Source organism: Delphinapterus leucas, chromosome 6 (assembly GCF_059928025.1).
Source record: "Delphinapterus leucas isolate spDelLeu-1000000601 "Yukka" chromosome 6, BTC_Dleu_Yukka2, whole genome shotgun sequence".
NCBI lineage: Eukaryota > Metazoa > Chordata > Mammalia > Artiodactyla > Monodontidae > Delphinapterus > Delphinapterus leucas.
Genome location: NC_143134.1, coordinates 114,821,187 through 114,834,651, shown reverse-complemented (window position 1 = coordinate 114,834,651; position 13,465 = coordinate 114,821,187). Strand labels below are relative to the sequence as shown.

Here is a 13,465-nt window from a genome sequence, read left to right as displayed (position 1 = left end):
TAAATGCTAATGTTTGTAAAGCACCTTCAGTTCTTTGGATGAAAGGTGCTATATTCTCTCTGTAAATTAATAAAAAGATTATAGGAAGTTTGGCAAAAAAATTTATCTAATGCAGTCTGTCCCAACAAGAAGTTAGCATTTTATGTAACACAATTTAAAAATTAAAAAATGCTTATTCCTTCACTTAGTTGCTTGACTAGTAAACAGAAGTGAAACTTTTCTTGTTCTGCATTTGACTCTTCAGTGTTCCAGTTCATTGTTACGTCCTGGATCCAGTGCCCAGAACCCAGCTTCATGAGATCATCACAACTCTTTCAATTGTGTATTTAAACTGTGCAGTCATGCTGATGAAATATACAGTAGTAAAACACCAAAAAGAAGCATTTGGAAAGTCCTCCTAGCATGAAACCAAACACAGTAGATGCTTGGAGAAGGACCCTATTCCCCTCTTACTAGTTTTCTGTTTCCTTGTTAATCACTTGGTGAATATGTGCCTTTCGTAAGGCATATTACTCATGATAGTAAGCTTATGCTGGTTTGGATCATTCAGATGTTTTCTTAATTCAAAAATGCATGAAATGTATGAATCTTGTGTGCGTGTGTCAACAAAAATAATTATTGTGTAAGTATATTCCACTCAGTCCCTGGGCAGCCGCTGTTCTCAGCACTTTGCTTTTTTATATAAACGGGAATGGGTTATAAAAGACTGTATGGAGGCAATGGAATAGTGGAAAGAATATAGGCTTCGGGATCAATCTAGGTAAAAACCCCAGCTCTGCCAGGCAGTAATAGCAGCTAACCTGTATTGAGCACACTTAGCTAAATGCTGTACATGCCCTATTTTATGTCACCCCTACTATGGCTCAATGACTATAGTACCTTTTTTTTTTTTTTTTTCTTTCAGACAAGAAAACACACTTAGAGATCATAGGTAACTTGCCCAGGGTTGCACAAGAGAGCTGGAATGTGAACCCCTTTAGGGCATCCTAGAGTAGTACATCTTAAGCAGTATTGGTTATTGTAGCTTTGTGACCTTGAGCAAGTTGGGTTTTCTGAATCTTAAAATTCTGTGTCTAAAATAAGAATGCCATACAGGGTTGATCTCAGGATTAAAAATAGCACATATAAAATACCCAGTCCCTGGCCCAAAGCTGCCATTTATTGAGGGCCCACTTACATATCATTTGCCCAAATTCAGTGTAGTTGGGAAGTAAGAATAATCCAAGGCAATATATAATTGCTGACATAGTGTGGTTTATGTAAGTACAACAAATTTGGAGAAGGAAATGTTTGAGGTAAGATGGAGTAATTGGGGAAGGCTTAAAAGAGGAAGTGTGAAATGTATACTAGAATGATGGGCCATGTATTCGTATAGTAAAAGCACAGAAATGGGGATTACTAGAACTTGGACATGATGAAGGTAAACTTGAGGGTACTCCTTGGGAAAGCGTAAGAAATGAATAGCTGCAGCTCTATTGACAATACCACGTATCAGAGAGGCGTTGGCCAATTGTGAAAGACCTTGAAAACCAAGCGGATGATTTTAATTCATATATATATTTTTTTCTTCTTTTTTGCGTTTCGCGGGCCTCTCACTGCTGCGGCCTCTCCCGTTGCGGAGCACAGGCTCCGGACGCGCAGGCTCAGCAGCCATGGCTCACGGGCCCAGCCGGTCCGCGGCACGCGGGACTCTCCCGGACCGGGGCACGAACCCGCGTCCCCTGCATCGGCAGGCGGACTCCCAACCACTGCGCCACCAGGGAAGCCCTTAATTCATATTTTAAGAAACATAATGAGTGACATTCAAGATTAGTCTCCTAGTAAGTTGATCCTCCCCACCAGGACTCCTCCTACCACATCTCCCCTAGTCTTCTCTGACAAATGATTCTGAGGTTCTCTCTCTTTTCTGGCTTGGTGATTATAAGGGTGGATATTGTTTGTTGGTATTGAGGGGATTTATGGTTCTGTTATCTTGGGATTATGTAAAATATTAATTTGGGGAGCCAACAGATGTTCAACTTTTTGTTTTTCCTTGTCAATGCCATTTTAAAGGTCCCATTACAATTTACCATCATCATCATTTTATAGAAGGAAAGATGTAAAAAGAGCCATCTCAGAATAAAGGACAGCCCTTTACACCAAATAAATTCGGCTTTATGAAAAACTATAGTAGTCTCATTTTTACCATTTGTGAAGATCAGTAAGAGATTTGTCCCCAAACTTTTGGTGTGTATAATTCTAGGCTGTCACATTATTGATGCATAAAAGCGTATTCTGATAAAACAGAAATAGCTTAAGAGAAAGTTTTATGCCTCTTCCCAGCTCCAAATATATGCCGAGGATCTACCAAACAAAAACTACACAGGATTGCAGAAAGACTGAAGGGGATTCTACCTTAGAGGAAGAATTTTGTTAATATGTTACTGAGTTATGTCTTATTTTCAAGGATGGCCTTGTTAAAGTAGAAGAGAAAAGGTAACTGATTTATAATGCTTATGTGCTGGTAGTCTTGCATGCTTAGGTCTGTCAACAACCCTAAAAATGCAAGGAAATTTATTTTAAAATTGATTAGCTGGAGTAGAAGTCACAAGCATCTGCAGTATCACAGGACAGTTAGCAGCACATTCAGGGGTCAGTTCCGTTTAGGCATTTAAGAACCGAACACATTGCTTTTGGTTACGGCATCAATTCTGTTTGCAGGGTTGATTTTCCTTTCTTGGTAATTTATTTTTAAAATCTCTTGCTTTCTTGGAAGCCTGCACCCAAGCTTGCTATCTCTTCTGCAGAGGATTGAGCATCTAAACCACACTTTATATTGATAGATTCTTACAGTTTTCTTGCCGGATCCTCTGTGAAGTGTTATCTGTGAGCTCTAACCATTTCAGCATGATGTAGTCAGGGACCGGATATGAGGTGGTTCAAAATGAAGCTCATTTTGGAGACTTACCTCACTGTCGCACCTGCCAGAGGAGTTTGGGAAATTGCAGCGCTTAGCTGTTGCTCCTGGCGTGGTGCAGTGTTGAGGGGCGCCAGCAGGTGTGTGGGATGCAGGACTCAGAGCCAGAAGAACCTGCCCGCCGCAGGTGTCTGGCGCCGGAGATGCAGTTTTTACTTTCGACCGCACGGTGGCGCTTAGATCTCCCCGGCAGTGTTAGCAGCCTCTAAGGCACCTCCGCCGCCACCTGCAGTCTCAACCAAACTCTAGGTGGCGGGATGTGACGGCCCGAGCGTCCAATCGGCCTCCAGGCTTTCGGCCACACTACGGCTCTAGCCAATGGGAGCTGAGGAGAGGCGCGGAGGAGGCGGGCCCTGCGGCAAGCCTGGCAGAGGCGCGAGGCCCTTCGCCCGCCTCTCCGCCTACTCCAGCCTCCGCCGCCTCAGCTTCCCGAGCGAGCCCTACGGCCGCCGGAGCAGCTCCCGCGGCGGAGCAGGAGCCGGATGGTCAGAGGAGCCCGGCAGCCCCAGCAGCCGCGGAGTCGCCTGGCCCCAAGGTGGGGCGGGGGCTGAATGGAGGTCGGGGTTGGGGATGGGGCGCGGGAGCGGGCCCAGGGCAGCAGCTTGGGGCCGTGAAGCATTCGGGGCGCCGAGACTGGAGGGGCGGTCGGGCTGCGGGGAATTCGGGGGGCGCCAAGGGGCGGCGGAGCGGGCTAGGCGGCGGTCGCATCCTCCAGACCGGATGAGAGGGGCGTGTGAGGGAAGGGGCGCAGAGCGGTGAGACTGGGGGCGCAGGGCCGGGAGGGGCCGGGCGCGCGCGCCCGGTGGAGGGGCCGTGGAATGCGGGGGGCGCGGGGCCTGGAGGGGCGGGGCTCGGAGGGGCAGTGCCCGTGTCGGGAGGGGGTGGGCACTGGAAAGGGGAAGCCGGAGGGGCTTGCGGGGGTGGTGAAGCAGACAATGAGTAGGTGGCGGTGGGTGGTTTTGGGGAGCTGGGCTGTGACGAATAGGAGGTGAGGATGGAGTGAGAGACCAGGGGGCAGAGCAGGGTTTGGGCTAAGCAGACATTAGGGGAACGGTGAGTCCCAGGATCGCTTGGTCTTGGTATTTAGGGGAAACAGAACGTAAGGCATTTGTAAGGTCAGGCAGGTATGGGCTTAGACAGCCTGTAGTGCTCGAGGGTGGTGCGTTGAGTTCTTGACTGGCACAGTAGGGCCCGCAGATGTGATCTTATATGTTACTTTTAGTTACCATCTTATTTGTTTGGTCTACAGACTGACTGGCACAGTGGAGAAACCGCCTCGAAAACGGAAAAGCAGGTAAGGCAAAATGCCTTCCCAATTTTGCTTCGTGTTTTTTTCCGTTTGGTTGGCTGCACCTATACTATACTGCATAATTATACACTGTCAGTAGATGAAGTTTTTTACTTAGCTCCTTTCTTAATGAATATAAGTATCTGCAAGCTCTGTCTTCCAGGACTTCAAAGTACTGCCTGTACTTTTTTTTTTTTTTTTTTTTGGTATCTAAGATTATGTGGGAAAGAGATGTGGATAATTGAGAAGGCCTAGTTTTTTATGTTAGCCGTAATTTCAACTTCTTCACCAGCTCTGTTTAAAAAGCTAATGTTTATTGAACATCTGCTGTGTGCCAGGTACCATGTGCAAGTGCTTATTTGTGTTATCTTCTGTAATCCTTGAAACACCCCAGGGAACTGTGTACAGTTATCACTGTTTTAACACAAGAGAGAACTGAGGCACAAGAGAGGCTGAGCATTTATCTAAGATCACACATCTCATAAGTGATAGAACCAGGATTTGAATCCCAGCAGTCTGACTCCAGAGCTGAAGCTCTTAACCATTATACTATAATGCCTCTAATAAATATACAATTGAAAATAGGTTTTCTTTTTTTTAAAATTAATTAGTTTTTGGCTGCATTGGGTCTTCGTTGCTGTGTGCAGACTTTCTCTCGTTGTGGCGAGCGGGGGCTACTCTTCGTTGCGGTGCACGGGCTTCTCATTGCGGTGGCTTCTCTTGTTGCGGAGCACGGGCTCTAGGCGCGCGGGCTTCAGTAGTTGTGGCACGGTGGCTCAGTAGTTGTGGCACACGGGCTTCGTTGCTCTGCTGCATGTGGGATCTTCCTGGACCAAGGCTCCAACCCGTGTCCCCTGCATTGGCAGGCGATTCTTAACCACTGCGCCACCAGGGAAGTCCCGAAAATAGGTTTTCTTGTTGCTTTTACTGTTTTCATTGTACGTAGAGTCTAATAAGCAGTTGAACTATAGGAAGATAGAAACAAAGGGCTTAGGTAGTCTGCAGCAAGTGCATTGTTCCTTGAGTAATGAAGAGCATGCATCCATTCCACAAGCATTTCTGAGCACATTCCATGTGTCAGGTACTACATAGCAATTCTGTGTAGTCGTTCGAAGATTCGTTTTTCATGGATGTAGGCATTGGCCTAGAGAAAGTAAGTTACAGTAGTGAGGATGTGACCAGTAGGACCACTGTAATAGTTAATTCTTGCTAAGTTATTGATGTTAATACACAGTAAACCTTAACAGTAGGTAGATGTGAAATGCTGATGGTGGAAGGTGCAAACAGCCAAAGTTCCTTTGTCACTCTTTAGGCCTGTATGGGCCAATGTGGTAGCCATATATGGCTGTGGAACACTCAAAATGTGGCTCTCATGACTGAGGAACTGGATTTTTAATAAATATTGTTAATTGTAATTAATTTAAATTTTAAAACCGATATTTAATTACTGGAAAATGTTTATGTCTGGAACAACTTGGGTATGTGAATTTGCTTTTTCATCTGTAAATTATGAAATCTAAATACAGATCAAATTTTTCCAATGAAAATTTAATGTCCAAAGTGAGGCATATATCTAAGTATTAAAAAACACACCAAATTTCAGATTAGTACAAAAAGTACATGGCAAATTTCTCATTACTAATTTTTATGTCAATTATTTCATGAAATAATATTTTAGATATATTGGATTAAATAAAAGTATTACTCAAATTATTTTCAGGTTTTTTTTTTTTGACTTTTTCTAACATAACTATTAGGAAAGTAAAAATTCATATATGGCTTGCATTATATTTTCTTTTTGATAGCCCTTGTTTAACTTTCATTACCCCACTGCCAGACTCTTGGAATAGCCTCCTGACTGGGTTCCCTACCTTGAATCTGTAATTCATTCACATACTGTGCAAGTTGATCTTCTAATTCTCAAGCTTGAGATCCTTATGTGGTTCCCCTTGTTTATTGAACATAATTCAGACTTTTTAGTGTAATCATAAAAAGACACTGCCCTCTATTATGATAAATCATAATGGAAAAGAATATAAAAAAATGTATATGTATGTTTAACTGACTCACTTTGCTGTATAGCAGAAATTAACACAAAATTGTAGATCAACTATACTTCAATTAAAAAAAAAAAAAGACTGCCTTTATTTCACTTCTATCTGTCTTTCCAGCCACAGTTGAGTACTGTGGCCATGTACTCAATAACGGCCAAATTCTCAATAATGGATCTACTAAACATCCAGTAATTAATTGACTTAACTTTCTGGTGAACGCTTCACAATGAACTAATTGCTGAATGTAACTCTATGTCCTGTTTGCCATTCCCAGAACTTATGTTTGGGTTTTTGCACATGATTTCTCTTTCTCTCTGGAATACTTTCTCCCCGTTCCTTGGCAAGCTCCCCACCTTTAAGACTTCCCTCAAACATCACATCTTCCATGCAAACTTTCTACCCTCTCCTTCACCTTCCTCTTCTCTGCTTTGTTTATTCCTATGATAGCCTGTAGATACACCTAGGTGTAATGGTTTGAGCTGAATTTGAATCTTAGCTCTGTCAGATACACGTTGTGAGATCATATGCAAGTTAATAAACCTCTCTGAGCCCCAGCTTCTTCATCTGTATAACGGAAATAATAATAGTTCAACCATTATAGGGTTGTAAAATGCTTATTATAGTGCCTGGCACGTAGAAAGTATACAGTAAATTTTAGGTTAAAAAGCACCTATTAGGGCTTCCCTGATGGCGCAGTGGTTGAGAGTCCGCCTGCCGATGCAGGGGACACGGGTTAGTGCCCCGGTCCGGGAAGATCCCACATGCCGCGGAGCGGCTGGGCCCGTGAGCCATGGCCGCTGAGCCTGCGCGTCCGGAGCCTGTGCTCTGCAACGGGAGAGGCCACAACGGTGAGAGGCCTGTGTACCGCAAAAAAAAAGCACCTATTAAATACCTTTTATTTCCCACTTCTTTTCAAAATATGTACAGTATGAAGGATTAAAAATAAAGATATTAAGGCAAAAAACACGAGAGAATAGTAATGAAATTAAATCAGTGGCAAAGTTATTATATAGACTAGACAGTTACCAAAGGTAGGTTCCATATTTGGCTCTGAGTTTCCTAGAACAAAAGCTAAGAAGAAAATAAAGCTCAACTTGCAGGTTCATGGTGTCTGTAAAATCCAACACATGTTTAAGAGAGGCACACTTTTTTTGACTTGTAGAGAAAAATTTCTCTCACTGGTTTTCATAATGGGGACACTGTGGTTTTGTGGGGGAAAATAAACCCAATGACAAATATAGTAGGAAGTTTTTTGTTGTTGTTGTTTTTTAAGATTGCTTCTTATAATGCTTCTCAATCCAGGTTTAGGTAATACCGGTGAACATCCTCCGAAGAGCCACAGCAACTGGATTTAGGTATACTGCTCACCGATGGTTTGGCTTGGTTCAGAGATAAGGAGGAATGAGTAAGCTGTAGGGACTCTGCTTATCCTCAGCACCTAGAATGGTGTCTGGCACTTAGAGAACGTTTGATAGAATTATTGAATGAATAATTTGTTCCATGAATATTATTTCTGTAATCAAGTTTTGGTAAGCATCAGGCACCAGTGAGGGCACACATTCCGCATGTCTAAGGTCAGATCCTGATTGAGTCAGCATTTTGACCTGAATGGACAGCCAGCATACATCTCTAAAGAGATCCTGTGGATGAGACCAAGATTTTCTTCAGAAAGCAGGTCTGGGATTGCTCTAAAAATAGAAAAAATAATGGCCAGGTAAGCTCTAAAGGTGGATTATAGAGAGAAGATGTAATGGTTGTAGCCAGAAATTATTTATAGCTGTTTTTATGAGTTGTATACTGTGGCCATAAAATTCTCAACATCAAATGATACAACTTCCTGGTGAACACTGCAAGGTGAATTAATTGCTGAATGTAGCCTTAAATATCCCTTTGAGTTGGCCTGCTGTGTAGAGTTGTTGACTGTTACACTGTGTATCCTATTGCATTTTAGGAAACAGTTGCCAAAAATGTGATTTTTATTTTAGGATCGTTGCTATTAAGTCATTCTTTTTGATAGACATTAGTTTAGTTGCTGAGTTATCTTTTGAGAACATTCCTAGTGGACCAAACTATAAGACAGTTTAAGAAAAACTGAGATAATTTGAATAAGCACCACATGGCCGACGGTTACCAGTTCTTTGTGTCTTCCCTCCACCCCCACCACTAAACATTTGTTTCCCTTCCTTGGTTCTTCTTTGAGCCTCAAGTACTGAGGGGGTGCTCAGTAAAAGCATCTGAACTAACAAGTGCATTGGTGGTAAGAGGGAGGTAGTGTGGGATGGGGCTTTGGTGGTCCAAAATAATGTGATGCTGTTTAATGCCCCTGACAAACTGTACTATACTGAGAGGAATTTTAAGATTAGGAAACTTGATCTCTATGTGGTTTTGGAAAATTCTGAAGGCTTCAATATGTTTGTTAATAAAGTTTGGGTTATTAGTTAGAGAATCCTTTCAGATCCTATTAGGAGCAAGACCCATTTGTTTAGGATTCATGTCGTAATAGGATTCATGTTGATTAAAGCTTTATTGTATGATTTGTGGTGTGTGTGTGTGTGTGTGTATGTATGTAATTTGTTTGAATTACAGTTGAATTAAAAACAACCTTCAAATGCTTTCTAGTTCTGGGTACTAGGGCTGTAGACATGAATGAGATACGGCCCCTGCTGGGGAAAAGCTCGTACATTAGTGGGGAAGACAGACACAAAAATAAGGTGTTGTAATTGACTTTGTATGTACACAAAGAGTTTATAGTAATTCTTCGTACTGGTAGTGAGGGCAGTTTCTACAGACATTTCACCTAGGGTCTGAAGGTTTAGAAGGTGAATTTTGGCAGTCGTGTGACTGTTGAAATGATAGAGAGTAGAGCCGGGATGTAGACTGACAAATGATGAAGTCTTAGGTGAGGTGAATTCAGGACCAGTGTCAGGTGTGGGAAGAAAGATGTTTTTAAATGCTTGGGCTGTTGTGTCAGTTTAGAAATTACGCAGTAGTTCTCAACGAGGGATGATTTTCCCTCCCAGGGGGCATTTGGCAATGTCTGGAGACATTTTTGGTTGTTACAACTCAGGGTATCTATTGGGTAGAGTCCAGGAGTGCTGCTGAACACCTACAGCGTACAGGACAACCTCCGAACCAAAGAATTGTCCTGCTCAAATTGTCAGTGATGCTGAGGTTGTGAAATCCTGAATTAGAGTTTGAATCCTAGCTCTTCCTAATACTAGCTTTGGGCTCTTGGACAAAGTATTTGCCAGATGCACGTAATGATAGTACCCGCCTTGTAGAATTATTACTCTCCTCTAGTAGCATATAAACTGCGTGAGTACAGAGATTTTTGTTTTCCTTGCTATTCTGTTCCCAGCACTTAGAACATTGCCTCACATATAATAGGTACTCAGTAGCTCTTTGTTGGATGATTCAATGAATTGGCTTATTTTTTAAAATAAATTTATTTATTTTATTTAATTTATTTTTGGCTGCATTGGGTCTTCGTTGTTGCACGCGGGCTTTCTCTAGTTGCGGTGAGCGGGGGCTACTCTTCGTTGCGGTGCACGGGCTTCTCATTGCGGTGACTTCTCTTTGTTGCAGAGCATGGGCTCTAGGCGCACGGGCTTCAGTAGTTGTGGCATGCGGGCTTCAGTAGTTGTGGCTTGTGGGCTCTAGAGCGCAGGCTAAGTAGTTGTGGAGCACCAGCTTAGTTGCTCTGCGGCATGTGGGCTCTTCCCGGCCCGGGGATCAAACCCGTGTCCCCTGCCTTGGCAGGCGGATTCTTAACCACTGCGACACCAGGGAAGTCCCTGAATGGCTTATTGAGAGGATTCATTGAGATAATGAATGTAAAATACATGATAATGTTACCTGACATACATTAAGAACTCAATAAATGATAGCTGTGACTATCCTTAGTCGAGTATTTTTATTTTGCCTTTCCTTCCAGTGTTTTTAAAAATCAGCTTTACTGAGGTATTATTTACATGTGATAAAAGTCACCAATTTTAAGTATACAATTTGAGGAGTTTTGACAAATGCATACAGTTGTGTAACCACCCACTGCAGTTAGGATATAGAACACGGCTGTCCTGCCGCCTCCCCCCCTACACACACACGCATTTGCTCATGTTTCCTTGCAGTCATGGTTCTGGCAACCACTGGTCTTTTTTTCCTGTCACTATAGTTTTGTCTTTTCTAGAACTTCATATAAGTGAATCATTCAGCGTGTAGTCTTTTGTGTCTAGCTTCTTCCACTTGGCATAATGCTTTTCAGATTCATTCATGTTATTGTTTGTAACTGTAGTTAATTTCTTCTTATTGCTGAGGAGCATTTCATTGTATGAATTTACCACAGTTTGTTTCTCATTCACCAGTTGATGGCTTGTTGCTTGTTTTTGGCTAGTATGAATACAACTGTTACGAACATGTGAGTTAATAAGTCTTTGTGCAAGCATATGTTTTCACTGCTTTTGAGTAAATGCCTAGGAGTGGACTTGCTGGGTCTTATGGTAAGTGCACGTTTAGTTTTTTAAGAAATTGCCAAACTGTCTTCCAAGGTGGCTGTACTATTTTGCATTCCCACCAGCACAGTGTATGGGATTCCATTTGCTCCATGTCGTTGCCAATGCTTGGCATTCTTTTTAAGTTATATTGAGGTATGTAATTGGTATACAATAAGCTGAACATATTTAAAATGTACAATTTGATAAATTTTGGCATATATGTACCCCCTTTGCCATTCTGAGGGTGTGCAGTGATATCATTATGTTTTTGTTTGGCATTCCTATAATTTCTTTTGTGGTTTCCTATTCAAATCTTTTGCCCATTTTTTGGTCACTTTTTTGTCTTCTTATATAATAGTTATAAGAATTCTTTATATATTCTGAAACTTCTTTATCAGGTATGTGTTTTACAGATTTTTTTCCCTTAGTCTATGGCCGGCCTTTTCCTTTTCTTCACAGTATCTTGGGGAGCTTTTAGCTTGAATAGTAGGTTGGATGGGAACACATTTAATTGAGGCAGCAGATCCAGGAGCAAGTTCAGAAGGGTAAGAGTATGAGTTTATTTTAGCTATATGGAGTGTAAAGTGCTTCAGTGTACCATCTTTAACCAGGCAGATGAAAACATGGGTCTGGAGCTGAGGAGAGAGATTAGGGCTTGAGGTACGGATTTAGAAGTCAATGGCAAACACTTAGTGATCCAAGTCATGGAAAAGAATGAGATAACCCAGAGAGACCATGTTGAGTGAAATGTGCAGATGGCAATAGAATGTTACAGTACCTGGTGTAGAAGTAAACCAGACAGCTTTGTCTTTTGGATGTTCTCTCTTTGCAGTATTATCTGTCCATTGCAGTCTTTCTGTAGGTAGTCATCAAACAAGGAGTGCTTATCTCTGGGAGACATCTCTATACAGTGAGTACACTCTTTGGTGAGAAACAGACTTTGGAGGTACTTATGTGGAAAACTAGGGGAATGTCTTCTAATCTACATTGAAAAACAGGAATATTGCAGAGTTTCTTTGTGGTAGTGTTTGCCTCAGCAGTATCCCTACACAAAGGCAGTGGTTTTGGTAAAGCTGTTTCATGTAGCATGTGTCAGTGAAAACCTAGGGCAAAATGCCAGAATTTAATTCTGTGAAAGCAGACTCTCTGGTGGGGGGAGCCCAAGAGAGGATGGTCAAAGTATTCGGTATTTTCATGGTAATGTTTTATTCAAGAATTAAACCTAGACTAGCTCAAGCAGTGGTTTTCAGCAGTGCTCAAAAAGAGCCCAGAGGTTCCTTGGCAGTAATTCAAGGGCTTCCTGGGGGTTGGGATGCCAGTAGTAGTCAAAAAAGGGTTAAGCAGGCTAGCTCGCCTTTAAGGCTCTAGATCTACTTTTCTGTATGCATGTATATTTTTAATATGGAGAATTTCAAATACAGATAAACTTAGAATACTACAGTGAACCTGAATTGTTCATCACCCAGGTTGAACAATTATCAGCTCAATTCCCATTTCACCTATATACCCACATACTTCACCTGAAGTGTATTCTATACATATCATTCATCTGTATCATTTTAGTATGTATTGTTGAAAGATAGGGACTCTTTTAAAGCACATAACCGCAATTCCATTAACAATAACTTGAAAATTAGCAGTATTTCCTTAATATCATTAAATTTGTCATCAGTGTTCAGATATCCACAGTTGACTAATTATTTATAAAAAAATTGTTCAAATCAGGATCCACATAAGGTTCAGAACTGGCAATTTGTTGATTAGATCTTAAGTTTTAAAAAAAAATCTATAGTTTCCCCACTCTGTCTCTTTTCCCCCATGCTGTTAATTTGTTAAAGAAAGCATGCTTGTTATTAAGAGTTTCCCACAATCTGAATTTTTAATTTTCTAAAAGGTTGAGGTATGATTTATATTGATAACATTTATAATAATGAAACTTACCTATTTTAGTGTACAGTTTTCTGAATTTTGACAAATGCACACAGTTGTGTAACCACCACTGCAATCATAATATAAAACATTTTCATCACTCCCCCAAATTCCCTTCTGTCCCCACTGACCAACTGGCAACCACTGACCAGTTTTTCTACAGTCTGAATATTGCTGACTCTCTCCCCATGGTATCATTTACCATGTTTCTCTATTCCCTGTGTGTCTTATAAATTTGTAGTTAGAACTAGTTTTAGAGACTTGATGAGATTCAGGTATTATTGGTTTTTGTTTGTTTTTGAAAGAATACGTAATAGGAGTAGTGTGTAGTTCCATCAAGGCCTCTTTGTTTTTTTTTGTTTTTTTGCGGTACGCGGGCCTCTTACTGTTGTGGCCTCCCCCACTGCGGAGCACAGGCTCCGGACGCGCAGGCTCAGTGGCCATGGCTCACGGGCCCAGCCGCTACGCGGCATGCGGGACCTTCCCAGACCGGGGCACGAACCCACGTCCCCTGCATCGGCAGACAGACTCTCAACCACTGCGCCACCAGGGAAGCCCTGTTTTTTGTTTTTTGCTGTTAGGAACTCATAGTAATGTGTCTATAATTTCATTTGAGGTTACAAAGGGTGACATTCTAAATCTTTCATTCCTTCTTCATTACTAGCTGGAGTGCTTTTATAAAGAGAAGTTCCCTTGTTGACTTAATTTTTTTTTTTTTTTTTTGAAATTAACATGCAAATTGACGGTT

The 13,465-nt window shown here is 41.8% G+C and overlaps 1 protein-coding gene across 5 annotated transcripts in view; it reads left to right on the top strand.

Moving 5' to 3' along the window:
• Positions 1 to 3,326: 3,326 nt before the first annotated feature.
• SCAI (suppressor of cancer cell invasion) overlaps positions 3,327 to 13,465 on the top strand; it is a 145,754-nt gene continuing 135,615 nt past the window's right edge. For 2 of the 5 annotated variants that reach the window (XM_022578754.2, XM_089913744.1), the window contains exons 1-3: positions 3,444 to 3,491; positions 4,206 to 4,250; positions 7,601 to 7,653. Coding sequence is in view for 1 of the 5 variants with exons in the window: in XM_022578753.2 (XP_022434461.1) it covers positions 3,439 to 3,491; positions 4,206 to 4,250 (98 nt within the window). In the remaining 4 variants the exon portion in view is untranslated. Of the gene's footprint in view, positions 3,492 to 4,205; positions 7,654 to 13,465 lie in introns of all 5 variants that reach the window. The other 3 variants (XR_016393646.1, XM_022578753.2, XM_089913743.1) reach the window with 2 other exon arrangements.